Source organism: Staurois parvus, unplaced genomic scaffold (assembly GCF_062004578.1).
Source record: "Staurois parvus isolate SC_StPar_1 unplaced genomic scaffold, SC_StPar_1.0 ptg000615l, whole genome shotgun sequence".
Lineage (NCBI taxonomy): Eukaryota > Metazoa > Chordata > Amphibia > Anura > Ranidae > Staurois > Staurois parvus.
The window spans coordinates 809,803-832,411 of record NW_028318411.1 but is presented as its reverse complement, the minus strand read 5'-3'; the positions used below and the strand labels follow the sequence as shown (position 1 = coordinate 832,411).

The following is a 22,609-nucleotide window of genomic DNA, read 5'->3' as shown; positions in this document are numbered from 1 at the left end:
CTCACTGATCACATAGCCTCCAGCATCCTCTCCTCCTGCTCCCGCTCACTGATCTCATAGCCTCCAGCATCCTCTCCTCCTGCTCCCGCTCACTGATCACATAACCTCCATCATCCCCTCCTCCTGCTCCCCCTCACTGATCACATAGCCTCCAGCATCCTCTCCTCCTTCTCCCGCTCACTGATCACATATCCTCCAGCATCCTCTCCTCCTGCTCCCGCTCACTGATCACATAGCCTCCAGCATCCTCTCCACCTGCTCCCGCTCACTGATCACATATCCTCCAGCATCCTCTCCTCCTGCTCCCGCTCACTGATCACATAGCCTCCAGCATCCTCTCCTCCTTCTCCCGCTCACTGATCACATAGCCTCCAGCATCCTCTCCTCCTGCTCCCGCTCACTGATCACATATCCTCCAGCATCCTCTCCTCCTTCTCCCGCTCACTGATCACATAGCCTCCAGCATCCTCTCCTCCTGCTCCCGCTCACTGATCACATAGCCTCCAGCATCCTCTCCTCCTGCTCCCGCTCACTGATCAAATAGCCTCCAGCATCCTCTCCTCCCGCTCACTGATCACATATCCTCCAGCATCCTCTCCTCCCGCTCACTGATCACATATCCTCCAGCATCCTCTCCTCCTGCTCCCGCTCCCGCTCACTGATCACATTGGCTCCAGCATCCTCTTCACCTGCTCCCGCTCACTGATCAAATAGCCTCCAGCATCCTCTCCTCCCACTCACTGATCACATAGACTCCAGCATCCTCTCCTCCTGCTCCCGCTCACTTAATAACATATCCTCCAGCATCCTCTCCTCCTGCTCCCGCTCACTGATCACATAGCCTCCAGCATCCTCTTCACCTGCTCCCGCTCACTGATCACATAGCCTCCAGCATCCTCTCCACCTGCTCCCCTCACTGATCACATATCCTCCAGCATCCTCTCCTCCTGCACCCGCTCACTGATCACATAGCCTCCAGCATCCTCTCCTCCTGCTCCCGCTCACTGATCACATAACCTCCATCATCCTCTCCTCCTGCTCCCCCTCACTGATCACATAGCCTCCAGCATCCTCTCCTCCTGCTCCCGCTCACTGATCACATATCCTCCAGCATCCTCTCCTCCTGCTCCCGCTCACTGATCACATAGCCTCCAGCATCCTCTCCACCTGCTCCCGCTCACTGATCACATATCCTCCAGCATCCTCTCCTCCTGCTCCCGCTCACTGATCACATAGCCTCCAGCATCCTCTCCTCCTTCTCCCGCTCACTGATCACATAGCCTCCAGCATCCTCTCCTCCTGCTCCCGCTCACTGATCACATATCCTCCAGCATCCTCTCCTCCTGCTCCCGCTCACTGATCACATAGCCTCTAGCATCCTCTCCTCCTGCTCCTGCTCACTGATCACATAGCCTCCAGCATCCTCTCCTACTGCTCCCGCTCACTGATCACATAGCCTCCAGCATCCTCTCCTCCCGCTCACTGATCACATATCCTCCAGCATCCTCTCCTCCCGCTCACTGATCACATATCCTCCAGCATCCTCTCCTCCTGCTCCCGCTCCCGCTCACTGATCACATAGGCTCCAGCATCCTCTTCACCTGCTCCCGCTCACTGATCAAATAGCCTCCAGCATCCTCTCCTCCTGCTCCCGCTCACTGATCACATATCCTCCAGCATCCTCTCCTCCCACTCACTGATCACATAGACTCCAGCATCCTCTCCTCCTGCTCCCGCTCACTGATCACATATCCTCCAGCATCCTCTCCTCCTGCTCCCGCTCACTGATCACATAGGCTCCAGCATCCTCTTCACCTGCTCTCGCTCACTGATCACATAGCCTCCAGCATCCTCTCCACCTGCTCCCCTCACTGATCACATATCCTCCAGCATCCTCTCCACCTGCTCCCCCTCACTGATCACATAGCCTCCAGCATCCTCTCCTCCTGCTCCCGCTCACTGATCACATATCCTCCAGCATCCTCTCCTCCTGCACCCGCTCACTGATCACATAGCCTCCAGCATCATCTCCTCCTGCTCCCGCTCACTGATCACATATCCTCCAGCATCCTCTCCTCCTGCTCCCGCTCACTGATCACATAGCCTCCAGCATCCTCTTCACCTGCTCCCGCTCACTGATCACATATCCTCCAGCATTTTCTCCTCCTGCTCCCTCTCACTGATCACATAGCCTCCAGCATCCTCTCCTCCTGCTCCCGCTCACTGATCACATAGCCTCCAGCATCCTCTCCTCCTGCTCCCGCTCACTGATCACATATCCTCCAGCATCCTCTCCTCCTGCTCCCGCTCACTGATCACATAGCCTCTAGCATCCTCTCCTCCTGCTCCTGCTCACTGATCACATAGCCTCCAGCATCCTCTCCTCCCGCTCACTGATCACATATCCTCCAGCATCCTCTCCTCCCGCTCACTGATCACATATCCTCCAGCATCCTCTCCTCCTGCTCCCGCTCCCGCTCACTGATCACATAGGCTCCAGCATCCTCTTCACCTGCTCCCGCTCACTGATCAAATAGCCTCCAGCATCCTCTCCTCCTGCTCCCGCTCACTGATCACATATCCTCCAGCATCCTCTCCTCCCACTCACTGATCACATAGACTCCAGCATCCTCTCCTCCTGCTCCCGCTCACTGATCACATATCCTCCAGCATCCTCTCCTCCTGCTCCCGCTCACTGATCACATAGGCTCCAGCATCCTCTTCACCTGCTCTCGCTCACTGATCACATAGCCTCCAGCATCCTCTCCTCCTGCTCCCCCTCACTGATCACATATCCTCCAGCATCCTCTTCTCCTTCTCCCGCTCACTGATCACACAACCCTCAGCATCCTCTCCACCTGCTCCCGCTCACTGATCACATAGCCTCCAGCATCCTCTCCTCCTGCACCCGCTCACTGATCACATAGCCTCCAGCATCCTCTCCTCCTGCTCCCGCTCTCTGATCACATAGCCTCCAGCATTCTCTTCACCTACTCCCGCTCACTGATCACATAGCCTCCAGCATCCTCTCCTCCTGCTCCCGCTCACTGATCACATAGCCTCCAGCATTCTCTTCTTCTACTCCCGCTCACTGATCACGTATCCTCCAGCATCCTCTCCTCCTGCTCCCGCTCACTGATCACATATCCTCCAGCATCCTCTCCTCCCACTCACTGATCACATAGACTCCAGCATCCTTTCCTCCTGCTCCCGCTCACTGATCACATATCCTCCAGCATCCTCTCCTCCTGCTCCCGCTCACTGATCACATAGGCTCCAGCATCCTCTTCACCTGCTCTCGCTCACTGATCACATAGCCTCCAGCATCCTCTCCTCCTGCTCCCCCTCACTGATCACATATCCTCCAGCATCCTCTTCTCCTTCTCCCGCTCACTGATCACACAACCCTCAGCATCCTCTCCACCTGCTCCCGCTCACTGATCACATAGCCTCCAGCATCCTCTCCTCCTGCACCCGCTCACTGATCACATAGCCTCCAGCATCCTCTCCTCCTGCTCCCGCTCTCTGATCACATAGCCTCCAGCATTCTCTTCACCTACTCCCGCTCACTGATCACGTAGCCTCCAGCATCCTCTCCTCCTGCTCCCGCTCACTGATCACATATCCTCCAGCATCCTCTCCTCCCACTCACTGATCACATAGCCTCTAGCATCCTCTCCTCCTGCTCCCGCTCACTGATCACATAGCCTCGAGCATCCTCTCCTCCTGCTCCCGCTCACTGATCACATAGCCTCCAGCATCCTCTTCACCTGCTCCCGCTCACTGATCACATATCCTCCAGCATTTTCTCCTCCTGCTCCCTCTCACTGATCACATAGCCTCCAGCATCCTCTCCTCCTGCTCCCGCTCACTGATCACATAGCCTCCAGCATCCTCTCCTCCCGCTCACTGATCACATATCCTCCAGCATCCTCTCCTCCCGCTCACTGATCACATATCCTCCAGCATCCTCTCCTCCTGCTCCCGCTCCCGCTCACTGATCACATAGGCTCCAGCATCCTCTTCACCTGCTCCCGCTCACTGATCAAATAGCCTCCAGCATCCTCTCCTCCTGCTCCCGCTCACTGATCACATATCCTCCAGCATCCTCTCCTCCCACTCACTGATCACATAGACTCCAGCATCCTCTCCTCCTGCTCCCGCTCACTGATCACATATCCTCCAGCATCCTCTCCTCCTGCTCCCGCTCACTGATCACATAGGCTCCAGCATCCTCTTCACCTGCTCTCGCTCACTGATCACATAGCCTCCAGCATCCTCTCCACCTGCTCCCCTCACTGATCACATATCCTCCAGCATCCTCTCCACCTGCTCCCCCTCACTGATCACATAGCCTCCAGCATCCTCTCCTCCTGCTCCCGCTCACTGATCACATATCCTCCAGCATCCTCTCCTCCTGCACCCGCTCACTGATCACATAGCCTCCAGCATCATCTCCTCCTGCTCCCGCTCACTGATCACATATCCTCCAGCATCCTCTCCTCCTGCTCCCGCTCACTGATCACATAGCCTCCAGCATCCTCTTCACCTGCTCCCGCTCACTGATCACATATCCTCCAGCATTTTCTCCTCCTGCTCCCTCTCACTGATCACATAGCCTCCAGCATCCTCTCCTCCTGCTCCCGCTCACTGATCACATAGCCTCCAGCATCCTCTCCTCCTGCTCCCGCTCACTGATCACATATCCTCCAGCATCCTCTCCTCCTGCTCCCGCTCACTGATCACATAGCCTCTAGCATCCTCTCCTCCTGCTCCTGCTCACTGATCACATAGCCTCCAGCATCCTCTCCTCCCGCTCACTGATCACATATCCTCCAGCATCCTCTCCTCCCGCTCACTGATCACATATCCTCCAGCATCCTCTCCTCCTGCTCCCGCTCCCGCTCACTGATCACATAGGCTCCAGCATCCTCTTCACCTGCTCCCGCTCACTGATCAAATAGCCTCCAGCATCCTCTCCTCCTGCTCCCGCTCACTGATCACATATCCTCCAGCATCCTCTCCTCCCACTCACTGATCACATAGACTCCAGCATCCTCTCCTCCTGCTCCCGCTCACTGATCACATATCCTCCAGCATCCTCTCCTCCTGCTCCCGCTCACTGATCACATAGGCTCCAGCATCCTCTTCACCTGCTCTCGCTCACTGATCACATAGCCTCCAGCATCCTCTCCTCCTGCTCCCCCTCACTGATCACATATCCTCCAGCATCCTCTTCTCCTTCTCCCGCTCACTGATCACACAACCCTCAGCATCCTCTCCACCTGCTCCCGCTCACTGATCACATAGCCTCCAGCATCCTCTCCTCCTGCACCCGCTCACTGATCACATAGCCTCCAGCATCCTCTCCTCCTGCTCCCGCTCTCTGATCACATAGCCTCCAGCATTCTCTTCACCTACTCCCGCTCACTGATCACATAGCCTCCAGCATCCTCTCCTCCTGCTCCCGCTCACTGATCACATAGCCTCCAGCATTCTCTTCTTCTACTCCCGCTCACTGATCACGTAGCCTCCAGCATCCTCTCCTCCTGCTCCCGCTCACTGATCACATATCCTCCAGCATCCTCTCCTCCCACTCACTGATCACATAGCCTCTAGCATCCTCTCCTCCTGCTCCCGCTCACTGATCACATAGCCTCGAGCATCCTCTCCTCCTGCTCCTGCTCACTGATCACATAGCCTCCAGCATCCTCTCCACCTGCTCCCCCTCACTGATCATATAGCCTCCAGCATCCTCTCCTCCTGCTCCCGCTCACTGATCACATAGCCTCCAGCATCCTCTCCTCCTGCTCCCGCTCACTGATCACATATCCTCCAGCATCCTCTCCTCCTGCTCCCGCTCACTGATCACATAGCCTCCAGCATCCTCTCCTCCCGCTCACTGATCACATAGCCTCCAGCATCCTCTCCTCCTGCTCCCGCTCACTGATCACATATCCTCCAGCATCCTCTCCTCCTGCTCCCGCTCACTGATCACATAGCCTCCAGCATCCTCTTCACCTGCTCCCGCTCACTGATCACATAGCCTCCAGCATCCTCTCCTCCTGCTCCCGCTCCCTGATCACATATCCTCCAGCATCCTCTCCTCCTGCTCCCGCTCACTGATCACATAGCCTCCAGCATCCTCTCCTCCCGCTCACTGATCACATAGCCTCCAGCATCCTCTCCTCCTGCTCCCGCTCACTGATCACATATCCTCCAGCATCCTCTCCTCCTGCTCCCGCTCACTGATCACATAGCCTCCAGCATTCTCTTCACCTGCTCCCGCTCACTGATCACTTAGCCTCCAGCATCCTCTTCACCTGGTCCCGCTCACTGATCACATAGCCTCCAGCATCCTCTCCTCCTGCACCCGCTCACTGATCACATAGCCTCCAGAATCCTCTCCTCCTGCTCCCGCTCACTGATCACATAGCCTCCAGCATCCTCTCCACCTGCTCCCGCTCACTGATCACATATCCTCCAGCATCCTCTCCTCCTGCTCCCGCTCACTGATCACATATCCTCCAGCATCCTCTCCTCCTGCTCCCGCTCACTGATCACATAGCCTCCAGCATCCTCTCCTCCTGCTCCCGCTCACTGATCTCATAGCCTCCAGCATCCTCTCCTCCTGCTCCCGCTCACTGATCACATAGCCTCCATCATCCTTTCCTCCTGCTCCCGCTCACTGATCACATAGCCTCCAGCATCCTCTCCTCCTGCTCCCGCTCACTGATCTCATAGCCTCCAGCATCCTCTCCTCCTGCTCCCGCTCACTGATCACATAGCCTCCATCATCCTTTCCTCCTGCTCCCGCTCACTGATCACATAGCCTCCAGCATCCTCTCCTCCTGCTCCCGCTCACTGATCACATATCCTCCAGCATCCTCTCCTCCCACTCACTGATCACATAGCCTCTAGCATCCTCTCCTCCTGCTCCCGCTCACTGATCACATAGCCTCGAGCATCCTCTCCTCCTGCTCCTGCTCACTGATCACATAGCCTCCAGCATCCTCTCCACCTGCTCCCCCTCACTGATCATATAGCCTCCAGCATCCTCTCCTCCTGCTCCCGCTCACTGATCACATAGCCTCCAGCATCCTCTCCTCCTGCTCCCGCTCACTGATCACATATCCTCCAGCATCCTCTCCTCCTGCTCCCGCTCACTGATCACATAGCCTCCAGCATCCTCTCCTCCCGCTCACTGATCACATAGCCTCCAGCATCCTCTCCTCCTGCTCCCGCTCACTGATCACATATCCTCCAGCATCCTCTCCTCCTGCTCCCGCTCACTGATCACATAGCCTCCAGCAACCTCTTCACCTGCTCCCGCTCACTGATCACATAGCCTCCAGCATCCTCTCCTCCTGCTCCCGCTCCCTGATCACATATCCTCCAGCATCCTCTCCTCCTGCTCCCGCTCACTGATCACATAGCCTCCAGCATCCTCTCCTCCCGCTCACTGATCACATAGCCTCCAGCATCCTCTCCTCCTGCTCCCGCTCACTGATCACATATCCTCCAGCATCCTCTCCTCCTGCTCCCGCTCACTGATCACATAGCCTCCAGCATTCTCTTCACCTGCTCCCGCTCACTGATCACTTAGCCTCCAGCATCCTCTTCACCTGGTCCCGCTCACTGATCACATAGCCTCCAGCATCCTCTCCTCCTGCACCCGCTCACTGATCACATAGCCTCCAGAATCCTCTCCTCCTGCTCCCGCTCACTGATCACATAGCCTCCAGCATCCTCTCCACCTGCTCCCGCTCACTGATCACATATCCTCCAGCATCCTCTCCTCCTGCTCCCGCTCACTGATCACATATCCTCCAGCATCCTCTCCTCCTGCTCCCGCTCACTGATCACATAGCCTCCAGCATCCTCTCCTCCTGCTCCCGCTCACTGATCTCATAGCCTCCAGCATCCTCTCCTCCTGCTCCCGCTCACTGATCACATAGCCTCCATCATCCTTTCCTCCTGCTCCCGCTCACTGATCACATAGCCTCCAGCATCCTCTCCTCCTGCTCCCGCTCACTGATCACATAGCCTCCAGCACCCTCTCCACCTGCTCCCCCTCACTGATCACATATCCTCCAGCATCCTCTCCTTCTGCTCCCGCTCACTGATCACATATCCTCCAGCATCCTCTCCTCCTGCTCCCCCTCACTGATCACATATCCTCCAGCATGCTCTCCTCCTGCTTCCGCTCCCGCTCACTGATCACATATCCTCCAGCATCCTCTCCTCCTGCTCCCGCTCACTGATCACATAGCCTCCAGCATCCTCTCCACCTGCTCCCCCTCACTGATCACATATCCTCCAGCATCCTCTCCTTCTGCTCCCGCTCACTGATCACATATCCTCCAGCATCCTCTCCTCCTGCTCCCCCTCACTGATCACATATCCTCCAGCATCCTCTCCTCCTGCTCCCGCTCACTGATCACATATCCTCCAGCATCCTCTCCTCCTGCTCCCGCTCACTGATCACATAGCCTCCAGCATCCTCTCCACCTGCTCCCCCTCACTGATCACATATCCTCCAGCATCCTCTCCTCCTGCTCCCGCTCACTGATCACATATCCTCCAGCATCCTCTCCTCCTGCTCACGCTCACTGATCGCATAGCCTCCAGCATCCTCTCCTCCTGCTCCCGCTCACTGATCGCATATCCTCCAGCATCCTCTCCTCCTGCTCCCCCTCACTGATCACATATCCTCCAGCATACTCTCCTCCTGCTCCCCCTCACTGATCACATATCCTCCAGCATCCTCTCCTCCTGCTCCCGCTCACTGATCACATATCCTCCAGCCTCCTCTCCTCCTGCTCCCGCTCACTGATCACATATCCTCCAGCATCCTCTCCTCCTGCTCCCGCTCACTGATCACATAGCCTCCAGCATCCTGTCCTCCTGCTCCCGCTCACTGATCACATAGCCTCCAGCATCCTCTCCTCATGCTCCTGCTCACTGATCACATAGCCTCCAGCATCCTCTGCTCCTGCTCCCGCTCACTGATCACTTAGCCTCCAGCATCCTCTTCACCTGGTCACGCTCACTGATCACATAGCCTCCAGCATCCTCTCCTCCTGCACCCGCTCACTGATCACATAGCCTCCAGAATCCTCTCCTCCTGCTCCCGCTCACTGATCACATAGCCTCCAGCATTCTCTCCACCTGCTCCCGCTCACTGATCACATAGCCTCCAGCATCCTCTCCACCTGCTCCCGCTCACTGATCACATATCCTCCAGCATCCTCTCCTCCTGCTCCCGCTCACTGATCACATAGCCTCCAGCATCCTCTCCTCCTGCTCCCGCACACTGATCACATAGCCTCCAGCATCCTCTCCTCCTGCTCCCGCTCACTGATCACATATCCTCCAGCATCCTCTCCTCCTGCTCCCGCTCACTGATCACATAGCCTCCAGCATCCTCTCCTCCTGCTCCCGCTCACTGATCTCATAGCCTCCAGCATCCTCTCCTCCTGCTCCCGCTCACTGATCACATAGCCTCCATCATCCTCTCCTCCTGCTCCCGCTCACTGATCACATAGCCTCCAGCATCCTCTCCTTCTTCTCCCGCTCACTGATCGCATATCCTCCAGCATCCTCTCCTCCTGCTCCCCCTCACTGATCACATATCCTCCAGCATACTCTCCTCCTGCTCCCCCTCACTGATCACATATCCTCCAGCATCCTCTCCTCCTGCTCCCGCTCACTGATCACATATCCTCCAGCATCCTCTCCTCCTGCTCCCGCTCACTGATCACATAGCCTCCAGCATCCTGTCCTCCTGCTCCCGCTCACTGATCACATAGCCTCCAGCATCCTCTCCTCATGCTCCTGCTCACTGATCACATAGCCGCCAGCATCCTCTCCTCCTGCTCCCGCTCACTGATCACATAGCCTCTAGCATCCTCTCCATCTGCTCCCGCTCACTGATCACATAGCCTCCAGCATCCTCTCCTCATGCTCCCGCTCACTGATCACATAGCCTCCAGCATCCTCTCCTCATGCTCCCGCTCACTGATCACATAGCCTCCAGCATCCTCTCCTCCCGCTCACTGATCACATATCCTCCAGCATCCTCTCCATCTGCTCCCGCTCACTGATCACATAGCCTCCAGCATCCTCTCCTCCTGCTCCCCCTCACTGATCACATATCCTCCAGCATCCTCTTCTCCTTCTCCCGCTCACTGATCACACAACCCTCAGCATCCTCTCCACCTGCTCCCGCTCACTGATCACATAGCCTCCAGCATCCTCTCCTCCTGCACCCGCTCACTGATCACATAGCCTCCAGCATCTTCTCCTCCTGCTCCCGCTCTCTGATCACATAGCCTCCAGCATTCTCTTCACCTACTCCCGCTCACTGATCACATAGCCTCCAGCATCCTCTCCTCCTGCTCCCGCTCACTGATCACATAGCCTCCAGCATTCTCTTCACCTACTCCCGCTCACTGATCACGTAGCCTCCAGCATCCTCTCCTCCTGCTCCCACTCACTGATCACATAGCCTCCAGAATCCTCTCCTCCTGCTCCCGCTCACTGATCACATAGCCTCCAGCATCCTCTCCTCCTGCTCCCGCTCACTGATCACATAGCCTCCAGAATCCTCTCCTCCTGCTCCCGCTCACTGATCACATAGCCTCCAGCATCCTCTCCTCCTGCTCCCGCTCACTGATCACATGGCCTCCAGCATCCACTCCTCCTGCTCCCGCTCACTGATCACATAGCCTCCAGCATCCTCTCCTCCTGCTCCCGCTCACTGATCACATATCCTCCAGCATCCTCTCCACCTGCTCCCGCTCACTGATCACATATCCTCCAGCATCCTCTCCTCCTGCTCCCACTCACTGATCACATATCCTCCAGTATCCTCTTCTCCTGCTCCCGCTCACTGATCACATAGCCTCCAGCATCCTCTCCTCCTGCTCCCGCTCACTGATCACATATCCTCCAGCATCCTCTCCACCTGCTCCCGCTCACTGATCACATAGCCTCCAGCATCCTCTCCTCATGCTCCCGCTCACTGATCACATAGCCTCCAGCATCCTCTCCTCCTGCTCCCCCTCACTGATCACATATCCTCCAGCATCCTCTTCTCCTGCTCCCGCTCACTGATCACACAACCCTCATCATCCTCTCCACCTGCTCCCGCTCACTGATCACATATCCTCCAGCATCCTCTCCTCCTGCTCCCGCTCACTGATCACATAGCCTCCAGCATCCACTCCTCCTGCTCCCGCTCACTGATCACATATCCTCCAGCATCCTCTCCTCCTGCTCCCGCTCACTGATCAAATAGCCTCCAGCATCCTCTCCTCCTGCTCCCACTCACTGATAACATAGCCCCCAGCATCCTCTCCTCCTGCTCCCGCTCACTGATCAAATAGCCTCCAGCATCCTCTCCTCCTGCTCCCGCTCACTGATCACATATCCTCCAGCATCCTCTCCACCTGCTCCCGCTCACTGATCACACAACCCTCAGCATCCTCTCCACCTGCTCCCGCTCACTGATCACATATCCTCCAGCATCCTCTCCTCCTGCTCCCGCTCACTGATCACATAGCCTCCAGCATCCTCTCCTCCTTCTCCCGCTCACTGATCACATATCCTCCAGCATCCTCTCCTCCTGCTCCCGCTCACTGATCACATAGCCTCCAGCATCCTCTCCTCCTTCTCCCGCTCACTGATCACATATCCTCCAGCATCCTCTCCTCCTGCTCCCGCTCACTGATCAAATAGCCTCCAGCATCCTCTCCACCTGCTCCCCCTCACTGATCACATAGCCTCCAGCATCCTCTCCTGCTCCCGCTCACTGATCACATATCCTCCAGCATCCTCTTCACCTGCTCCCCCTCACTGATCACATATCCTCCAGCATCCTCTCCTCCTGCTCCCGCTCACTGATCACATAGCCTCCAGCATCCACTCCTCCTGCTCCCGCTCACTGATCACATATCCTCCAGCATCCTCTCCTCCTGCTCCCGCTCACTGATCAAATAGCCTCCAGCATCCTCTTCTCCCGCTCCCACTCACTGATAACATAGCCCCCAGCATCCTCTCCTCCTGCTCCTGCTCACTGATCAAATAGCCTCCAGCATCCTCTCCTCCTGCTCCCGCTCACTGATCACATATCCTCCAGCATCCTCTCCACCTGCTCCCGCTCACTGATCACACAACCCTCAGCATCCTCTCCACCTGCTCCCGCTCACTGATCACATATCCTCCAGCATCCTCTCCTCCTGCTCCCGCTCACTGATCACATAGCCTCCAGCATCCTCTCCTCCTTCTCCCGCTCACTGATCACATATCCTCCAGCATCCTCTCCTCCTGCTCCCGCTCACTGATCACATAGCCTCCAGCATCCTCTCCTCCTTCTCCCGCTCACTGATCACATATACTCCAGCATCCTCTCCTCCTGCTCCCGCTCACTGATCACATAGCCTCCAGCATCCTCTCCTCCTTCTCCCGCTCACTGATCACATATCCTCCAGCATCCTCTCCTCCTGCTCCCGCTCACTGATCAAATAGCCTCCAGCATCCTCTCCACCTGCTCCCCCTCACTGATCACATATCCTCCAGCATCCTCTCCACCTGCTCCCCCTCACTGATCACATAGCCTCCAGCATCCTCTCCTGCTCCCGCTCACTGATCACATATCCTCCAGCATCCTCTTCACCTGCTCCCCCTCACTGATCACATAGCCTCCAGCATCCTCTCCTCCTGCTCCCGCTCACTGATCACATAGCCTCCAGCATCCTCTTCACCTGCTCCCGCTCACTGATCACATAGCCTCCAGCATCCTCTTCACCTGCTCCCGCTCACTGATCACTTAGCCTCCAGCATCCACTTCACCTGCTCCCGCTCACTGATCACATAGCCTCCAGCATCCTCTCCTCCTGCTCCCGCTCACTGATCACATAGCCTCCAGAATCCTCTCCTCCTGCTCCCGCTCACTGATCACATAGCCTCCAGCATCCTCTCCTCCTGCTCCCGCTCTCTGATCACATAGCCTCCAGCATCCTCTCCTCCTGCTCCCGCTCACTGATCACATAGCCTCCAGCATCCTCTCCTCCTGCTCCCACTCACTGATCACATAGCCTCCAGCATCCTCTCCTCCTGCTCCCGCTCACTGATCACATATCCTCCTGCATCCTCTTCTCCTTCTCCCGCTCACTGATCACACAACCCTCAGCATCCTCTCCACCTGCTCCCGCTCACTGATCACATAGCCTCCAGCATCCTCTCCACCTGCTCCCGCTCACTGATCACATATCCTCCAGCATCCTCTCCTCCTGCTCCCGCTAACTGATCACATAGCCTCCAGCATCCTCTCCTCCTGCTCCCGCTCACTGATCACATAGCCTCCAGCATCCTCTCCTCCTGCTCCCGCTCACTGATCACATAGCCTCCAGCATCCTCTCCTCCTGCTCCCGCTCACTGATCTCATAGCCTCCAGCATCCTCTCCTCCTGCTCCCGCTCACTGATCACATAACCTCCATCATCCCCTCCTCCTGCTCCCCCTCACTGATCACATAGCCTCCAGCATCCTCTCCTCCTTCTCCCGCTCACTGATCACATATCCTCCAGCATCCTCTCCTCCTGCTCCCGCTCACTGATCACATAGCCTCCAGCATCCTCTCCACCTGCTCCCGCTCACTGATCACATATCCTCCAGCATCCTCTCCTCCTGCTCCCGCTCACTGATCACATAGCCTCCAGCATCCTCTCCTCCTTCTCCCGCTCACTGATCACATAGCCTCCAGCATCCTCTCCTCCTGCTCCCGCTCACTGATCACATATCCTCCAGCATCCTCTCCTCCTTCTCCCGCTCACTGATCACATAGCCTCCAGCATCCTCTCCTCCTGCTCCCGCTCACTGATCACATAGCCTCCAGCATCCTCTCCTCCTGCTCCCGCTCACTGATCAAATAGCCTCCAGCATCCTCTCCTCCCGCTCACTGATCACATATCCTCCAGCATCCTCTCCTCCCGCTCACTGATCACATATCCTCCAGCATCCTCTCCTCCTGCTCCCGCTCCCGCTCACTGATCACATTGGCTCCAGCATCCTCTTCACCTGCTCCCGCTCACTGATCAAATAGCCTCCAGCATCCTCTCCTCCCACTCACTGATCACATAGACTCCAGCATCCTCTCCTCCTGCTCCCGCTCACTGATCACATATCCTCCAGCATCCTCTCCTCCTGCTCCCGCTCACTGATCACATAGCCTCCAGCATCCTCTTCACCTGCTCCCGCTCACTGATCACATAGCCTCCAGCATCCTCTCCACCTGCTCCCCTCACTGATCACATATCCTCCAGCATCCTCTCCTCCTGCACCCGCTCACTGATCACATAGCCTCCAGCATCCTCTCCTCCTGCTCCCGCTCACTGATCACATAACCTCCATCATCCTCTCCTCCTGCTCCCCCTCACTGATCACATAGCCTCCAGCATCCTCTCCTCCTGCTCCCGCTCACTGATCACATATCCTCCAGCATCCTCTCCTCCTGCTCCCGCTCACTGATCACATAGCCTCCAGCATCCTCTCCACCTGCTCCCGCTCACTGATCACATATCCTCCAGCATCCTCTCCTCCTGCTCCCGCTCACTGATCACATAGCCTCCAGCATCCTCTCCTCCTTCTCCCGCTCACTGATCACATAGCCTCCAGCATCCTCTCCTCCTGCTCCCGCTCACTGATCACATATCCTCCAGCATCCTCTCCTCCTGCTCCCGCTCACTGATCACATAGCCTCTAGCATCCTCTCCTCCTGCTCCTGCTCACTGATCACATAGCCTCCAGCATCCTCTCCTACTGCTCCCGCTCACTGATCACATAGCCTCCAGCATCCTCTCCTCCCGCTCACTGATCACATATCCTCCAGCATCCTCTCCTCCCGCTCACTGATCACATATCCTCCAGCATCCTCTCCTCCTGCTCCCGCTCCCGCTCACTGATCACATAGGCTCCAGCATCCTCTTCACCTGCTCCCGCTCACTGATCAAATAGCCTCCAGCATCCTCTCCTCCTGCTCCCGCTCACTGATCACATATCCTCCAGCATCCTCTCCTCCCACTCACTGATCACATAGACTCCAGCATCCTCTCCTCCTGCTCCCGCTCACTGATCACATATCCTCCAGCATCCTCTCCTCCTGCTCCCGCTCACTGATCACATAGGCTCCAGCATCCTCTTCACCTGCTCTCGCTCACTGATCACATAGCCTCCAGCATCCTCTCCACCTGCTCCCCTCACTGATCACATATCCTCCAGCATCCTCTCCACCTGCTCCCCCTCACTGATCACATAGCCTCCAGCATCCTCTCCTCCTGCTCCCGCTCACTGATCACATATCCTCCAGCATCCTCTCCTCCTGCACCCGCTCACTGATCACATAGCCTCCAGCATCATCTCCTCCTGCTCCCGCTCACTGATCACATATCCTCCAGCATCCTCTCCTCCTGCTCCCGCTCACTGATCACATAGCCTCCAGCATCCTCTTCACCTGCTCCCGCTCACTGATCACATATCCTCCAGCATTTTCTCCTCCTGCTCCCTCTCACTGATCACATAGCCTCCAGCATCCTCTCCTCCTGCTCCCGCTCACTGATCACATAGCCTCCAGCATCCTCTCCTCCTGCTCCCGCTCACTGATCACATATCCTCCAGCATCCTCTCCTCCTGCTCCCGCTCACTGATCACATAGCCTCTAGCATCCTCTCCTCCTGCTCCTGCTCACTGATCACATAGCCTCCAGCATCCTCTCCTCCCGCTCACTGATCACATATCCTCCAGCATCCTCTCCTCCCGCTCACTGATCACATATCCTCCAGCATCCTCTCCTCCTGCTCCCGCTCCCGCTCACTGATCACATAGGCTCCAGCATCCTCTTCACCTGCTCCCGCTCACTGATCAAATAGCCTCCAGCATCCTCTCCTCCTGCTCCCGCTCACTGATCACATATCCTCCAGCATCCTCTCCTCCCACTCACTGATCACATAGACTCCAGCATCCTCTCCTCCTGCTCCCGCTCACTGATCACATATCCTCCAGCATCCTCTCCTCCTGCTCCCGCTCACTGATCACATAGGCTCCAGCATCCTCTTCACCTGCTCTCGCTCACTGATCACATAGCCTCCAGCATCCTCTCTACCTGCTCCCCTCACTGATCACATATCCTCCAGCATCCTCTCCACCTGCTCCCCCTCACTGATCACATAGCCTCCAGCATCCTCTCCTCCTGCTCCCGCTCACTGATCACATATCCTCCAGCATCCTCTCCTCCTGCACCCGCTCACTGATCACATAGCCTCCAGCATCATCTCCTCCTGCTCCCGCTCACTGATCACATATCCTCCAGCATCCTCTCCTCCTGCTCCCGCTCACTGATCACATAGCCTCCAGCATCCTCTTCACCTGCTCCCGCTCACTGATCACATATCCTCCAGCATTTTCTCCTCCTGCTCCCTCTCACTGATCACATAGCCTCCAGCATCCTCTCCTCCTGCTCCCGCTCACTGATCACATAGCCTCCAGCATCCTCTCCTCCTGCTCCCACTCACTGATCACATAGCCTCCAGCATCCTCTCCTCCTGCTCCCACTCACTGATCACATAGCCTCCAGCATCCTCTCCTCCTACTCCCGCTCACTGATCACATAGCCTCCAGCATCCGCTCCTCTTGCTCCCGCTCACTGATCACATAGCCTCCAGCATCCGCTCCTCTTGCTCCTGCTCTGATGACTTGGCCCCCAGCATCCTCTCCTCTTTCTATTAGAGACAGCCATTTACCATGAGTGTGCCAAAACCTATTTCCACTGTAGAGTGTATGTAACCTTCTCTCCAGTGTTCTAACCGTCCCTCTTACAGACCATCTACAATTCAATATGTAACAACACCCCTTGTGTCATCGTGGAGGGTTCTGGGCGAGTTGCTGACATCATAGCACAGGTAGCGAATCTTAGTTCCTCCAGGATTACTGTCAGCCTCATTAAGGAGAAACTGAAAATTTTTTTCTCGGAGTCGTATGACAATTTCAGAGAAGATCAAATCATCATGTGGACCAAAAAAGTGAGTGATTAGTCACACAACTGAACATAAATAATCCAGCGGCGCTGTGACCAACTAATGAGTGAAACACATTCTCTAGTGATAAAAAATGAAATAAAATAAAACAATCATGTGATATAAATCAATCAACTAATGTAAAAATAAAGTCCATCATAACATGTAGATGTCTCTTTCAGTGTTGGAATCTTATTCCCAAACCAAAATCACCACATGCTCATGAAACCACCTTCCCTTTTGGGTATGTACTCACCAGACCCACATGCCTTCCACTCTCATGATCGGCATGTATTGCTTGTAAAATCTCCAATTGTGGTATCACCATGTAAACTTCACAAATAAATAAATAAATGTATTGGTGTGCTACTAAGTGCTAACACAATAAATAATAAACCCCAGACGCCAAGTTATACTTTTTCCCCCAAAAGTCCAAAACACATAGTCCAACTCTTAGTCAGCGTCTCCGTGTCAAGAAAACACAATAGTGCTGATGTCTTCTATTAGATAGATATAAAATAATACAGCAAACTTGATTTAAATGAATAAACACATCAATAATATCAATACAACCCAAAGTCCAAATAAAGTCCAAAATAAAGTCCAAAAACACTTGCAGGTGATTTCACAATAATTCAGATCCTAGGGCAACTTTGATGATGAATTCCAGAAAATCTTCATATACCTCAAAGATAAAATCTAAACATAGTGTATTATCCTAGGTCTTTATAATAGTGCCACACGTGTCACATGCAAAAACTGAAGTGCCACAGCAATCGTGAAATGTTCAAACTCCAACAATTTAATGAATAAACCCACTGTACACAATATAGTAAAAGTGCATAATTACCCTAAGATAGATAAAACCAGCATAGGATCCATAGTAAGGATGGGATTGCCTCCAAACAGTATATAAATCATCTTCTCCAGACACCTCCCATAGACCTCATAAACAGACCAGGGGTCAGTGTGTGTATTTAATAACACACAGATTTTATTGTAGCAACTTGTGGTAAAACAATCAAGACAACATCACTCCTCAGTGGTAGCTTCAAACTAATGGCCATACAACTCTGAAGGAGATCCAGGTGGTAGATGGAAGTCCCTAGGGTATGCACAGCCTCGTGTTCCAGAACCCAAGATGGCCACCACGGCACTTCCGGAAACGTCAATACGTCACTACATCACGTGCCGCGGACGCGTTTCGTCACATCTGGACTTTTTCAACAGGGATCACCTACCACCTGGCTCTCCTTCAGAGTTGTATGGCCATTAGTTTGAAGCTACCGCTGAGGAGTGATGTTGTCTTGATTGTTTCACCATATGGAAGCTGATCTCATCGTTTTTTAATGTAAGTTGCTACAATAAAATCTGTGTGTTATTAAATACAAACACTGACCCCTGGTCTGTTTATGAGGTCTATGGGAGGTGTCTGGAGAAGATGATTTATATACTGTTTGGAGGCAATTCCATCCTTACTATGGATCCTATGCTGGTTTTATCTATCTTAGGGTAATTATGCACTTTTACTATATTGTGTACAGTGGGTCTATTCATTAAATTGTTGGAGTTTGAACATTTCACGATTGCTGTGACACTTCAGTTTTTGCATGTGACACGCGTGGCACTATTATAAAGACCTAGGATAATACACTATGTTTAGATTTTATCTTTAAGGTATATGAAGATTTTCTGGAGTTCATCATCAAAGTTGCCCTAGGATCTGAATTATTGTGAAATCACCTGCAAGTGTGTTTTTTGGACTTTATTTGGACTTTGGGTTGTATTGATATTATTGATGTGTTTATTCATTTAAATCAAGTTTGCTGTATTATTTTATATCTATTTTTATGTACTTCAGGGGAAGGATTGCTAAGTGACTTGATTGGGTTTTTGGTTTGGGGTTTGGTGGGTGTGTGCTCTCTTTTTGTCATATCTTCTATTAGATAATTCTTCTTTCTTTCACAAGTGATAAACTCCTATTCCTCCACTTAATACCGTCAAAGAAATGTAAATGGAATATAGTGCATTATCCAAAACGCATGATATCCAACACAAAAAAACGCACTTACAAAATTAGTGCCAATAAGTGAAAAATCACTCCACTCCACCTTGTGTCCACTTCTAACCTTCTGTCATCCTTAGTCTTACCCTCTTAAAAATTTAGAAAAGCGACCACAAAATCCTCCTTCCTTCATGGTTGAGCTCCTAAATCCATCCACGTTCGTATGAAAAATGTACCTCCGAAGGAATTACATACAGTGTCATATCTTTAAAACAGTATATGTGCTCCCCTCACATCAAACAATGTTTTCCCAGTGCTGGTGAACACACTGACCGCCACCTCATATCTCATGTACCTTATCAAATGATAAAGTCCGTTTGCATAAAATGGGGGGCTCCTCTCACTCCACAATGTATCCGATTCATAACATCATAACATGTAACAAAGTATACCCAAAATATTGTAGTAGGCAGTAATAGGGATATCTCTCTTTTTTTTTTTAAAAGAGACTTTATTGGGTTTTATTGTGCATACAAAATAACCAACGATGAGATATGTCAGCAATCATAGCGTGGCAACATGTCAAATCAGGTGAATAAATTCCAAGATAACAATTTTACTCAAAGACTCGTTACAGAAGCCCTGAACAAATCAGAGAAGAAATTAGAAAAGTTTAGGAAGAAAAGAGTTTCTATGAGAAAAGTATAGAACATGTAATGTAGCAGGATACAAGGGCTTAAAGTGTAAATATACTAAGTGTAGAGAGTCACGTATACATAATGTAATCAAACATAAGAGCAACAAGAATAAGCGATGCGAGCAATGTTGACCATTTGTCGTAACGACCAACAGGGAGGTCATTGTGCAAAAGAGTAGGAAATAATGAGGAAATGTAAAAGATAGGGTAGAAATAGACCAGTTAGAAAGTAAGACAACAGAGCTGAAAAGGCCAGCATAAAGAGAGTATGCCATCAGAGAAGGGAAGAAGGAGAAATAGAGAACAAGCAGTCACGTGCCTGAATTCTGAGGCCAGAGGACCATGGGAACCTGCCAAGATATAGAGATTTAAGCAGAAAAATAATAGACTGACCGAGTAGCCATATAGTAAGATGTAATGAGGAGCAGCGCATCAGTATGTATAAAGGTGAGCTAGCAGGAGACCACTTCACATAGGTCAGAAAGGAGGATAAGAGAGTGAATGATAGGCCAGTGCGCCAAAATGAGAGGAGGACACAGCATAAACAGAAAAGGAGATTTCTGAGAGAAACACAGCATTCATAAAATAAGAATCAGTTGTCCCCTTAGACAATAACAACACCATGCATCAGGAGTACCCTAGAAGCTAGCTAAAAATCTATGAGCGGGGTGCTGGGGCTCCACAGTAGGGAGAACTTTTGAAACATATTGACCCCACTTGCGGTTGAACTTTTCCACTCCTGTTGTAGAAGGAGCTATATGCATGCCGAGCCGATCCAATCGAAGTAGAAAGTTAAGTTCCATTTTGACGTCCAAGATGGTAGGTGGAGAGGTGGAGATCCATTTTTTCAAAATAGCCCTTCTCGCCGCCATCAAGCAAATGGATAGCCATGGTTTGGCTGCTCTGAACAAAGCAAGATGGCGGTGTGGGGCAGCAGACACTGAAACTTCCTAGTTGCCAAAAAGAAGAAGCAGCGGGTCTCTAGGTAACTGAAGAGTAGTGATGAAGAGCACAAAATTCAAAAGTTGAGTCCAGAATGTACAGATCAATGGGCAATTCCAGAATCTGTGGTGAAGTGACGGTTTATATGATCCACAGAGCGGACATGTAGAGATCCTTGAGTCTGCTCGGGAGTACAAGCAAGGCATATAGGCATGGTGCATAATTTTAAATTGCTGCTCCCTCCAAAATTTGTTCGTATTGAACGCACAGGTAGTATTAAAACCTGTGAGCATTTGCTCCGCAGTAAAAGCATTGTCAAAGTCTTGTATCCATGTTTTAATGGAAGAATAAGATTCCATCGGTTTAGCATAGTGCATAGACAAATGACCATATATATTGGATATGTTGTATTTTTGATTCCTTACAAGGACTTCTATCATAGTCGAGCAAAATTGAGTGGACTTATTTTGTACTATAGATTTCACATAATTCCTAACTTGCAAAATATACAAAAAATAGTGGGAAGGAAGATCAAATGAGCTAAGAATTTGTTGCAACGGAAGGGGGGATCCTGATGCTGCGTCATACAGTTGACTTACAAGTCTAAGGCCCTGGTTATACCACTTGTCATAGGCTGCATGATGTTGAGAGACAGAAAAGGAAGGATTGTAGTGAATAGGGAGAAAACTGGACAGCCAGGGAGAAACTCCTAATCTACGTCTGACCTCTCTCCATGTAAATAGTGTATCCCATATGAGTGGGTTGTGTTTAAGTTGTGGAGGGAGTGAAGTGGAATTAGAATGTAAAACAGCCGACAGGTCAAACGGACTCACCATAGCAGATTCGAGTTGGTAATTGGAAAACATGGACGAATGGGAGATCCAATCTATACATACCGGTAAGATACAGGATAAGTTATAGAGCCTGATGTTGGGAAGGCCCAGACCACCCTCGCATCTAGGGAGAAACAACTTGTATATAGCTATACGCGGTCGGCGCCCCCTCCATAAGAAACTAGAAATCGCTTTGTTCAAACTGACAATATCCGTACGCTTGAGCAGGAGAGGGATAGTTTGGAGAGGATATAAAGTTTCGGAAAACTCGTCATCTTGAAGAGGTGGGCTCTACCCATAAGTGATAACTAGAGATGAGCGAATCGAACCAGGCGAACCGGAATTCGATACGAATTTCAGGAAAAATTTGATTCGCGGCGAATCTGAATATTTGCCTACTTCGGGTGCGCGAATCGGATTTTTCCCGATCAGCCGGCAAAAGTGTCCCTGCAGAGAGCTCCGCTATTTCTGACATTTCTCTGACAGTTCCTTCACATGTACAGCGGTTGAAACATTGTATCTATTAGTTTCCATTTAGGATACAGATGTTTTTATTCGGAAACAGATGTTTCAACCGCTGTACATGTGAAGGAGCTGTCAGAGAACTGTCAGAAATAGAGGAACTCTGCAGATACACTTTTTGCCGGTTTGGAATTCTTATTTTCATCCTACTTCTTCTTCTTCATCCTCATCCTCATCCTCAGAAGAAGAAGAAGAGGATGAGGATGAAGAAGAAGAAGAAGAAGTAGGATGAAAATAAGAATAGTTCCAAGCCGGCAAAAAGTGTATCTGCAGAGCTCCTCTAAGTGTATCTGCAGAATAGAGGAGCTCTGCAGATACACTTTTTGCCGGCTTGGAATTATTCTTATTTTCATCCTACTTCTTCTTCTTCTTCCTCTTCATCCTCATCCTCATCCTCTTCTTCTTCTTCTGAGGATGAGGATGAAGAAGAAGAAGAAGAAGAAGTAGGATGAAAATAAGAATAATTCCAAGCCGGCAAAAAGTGTATCTGCAGAGCTCCTCTATTCTGCAGATACACTTAGAGGAGCTCTGCAGTTACA

General features: G+C 52.5%; 1 protein-coding gene across 1 annotated transcript in view; it reads left to right on the top strand.

Annotated features, from left to right (window-relative positions):
- The window catches only part of LOC149449522 (transient receptor potential cation channel subfamily M member 2-like), a 372,880-nt gene that overhangs the window by 112,499 nt on the left and 237,772 nt on the right, over window positions 1–22,609 (top strand). Inside the window, exon 9 of the mRNA XM_089693136.1 lies at window positions 16,877–17,077. Within this exon, the coding sequence (XP_089549262.1) occupies window positions 16,877–17,077 (201 nt within the window). The remainder of the gene's footprint in view (window positions 1–16,876; window positions 17,078–22,609) is intronic.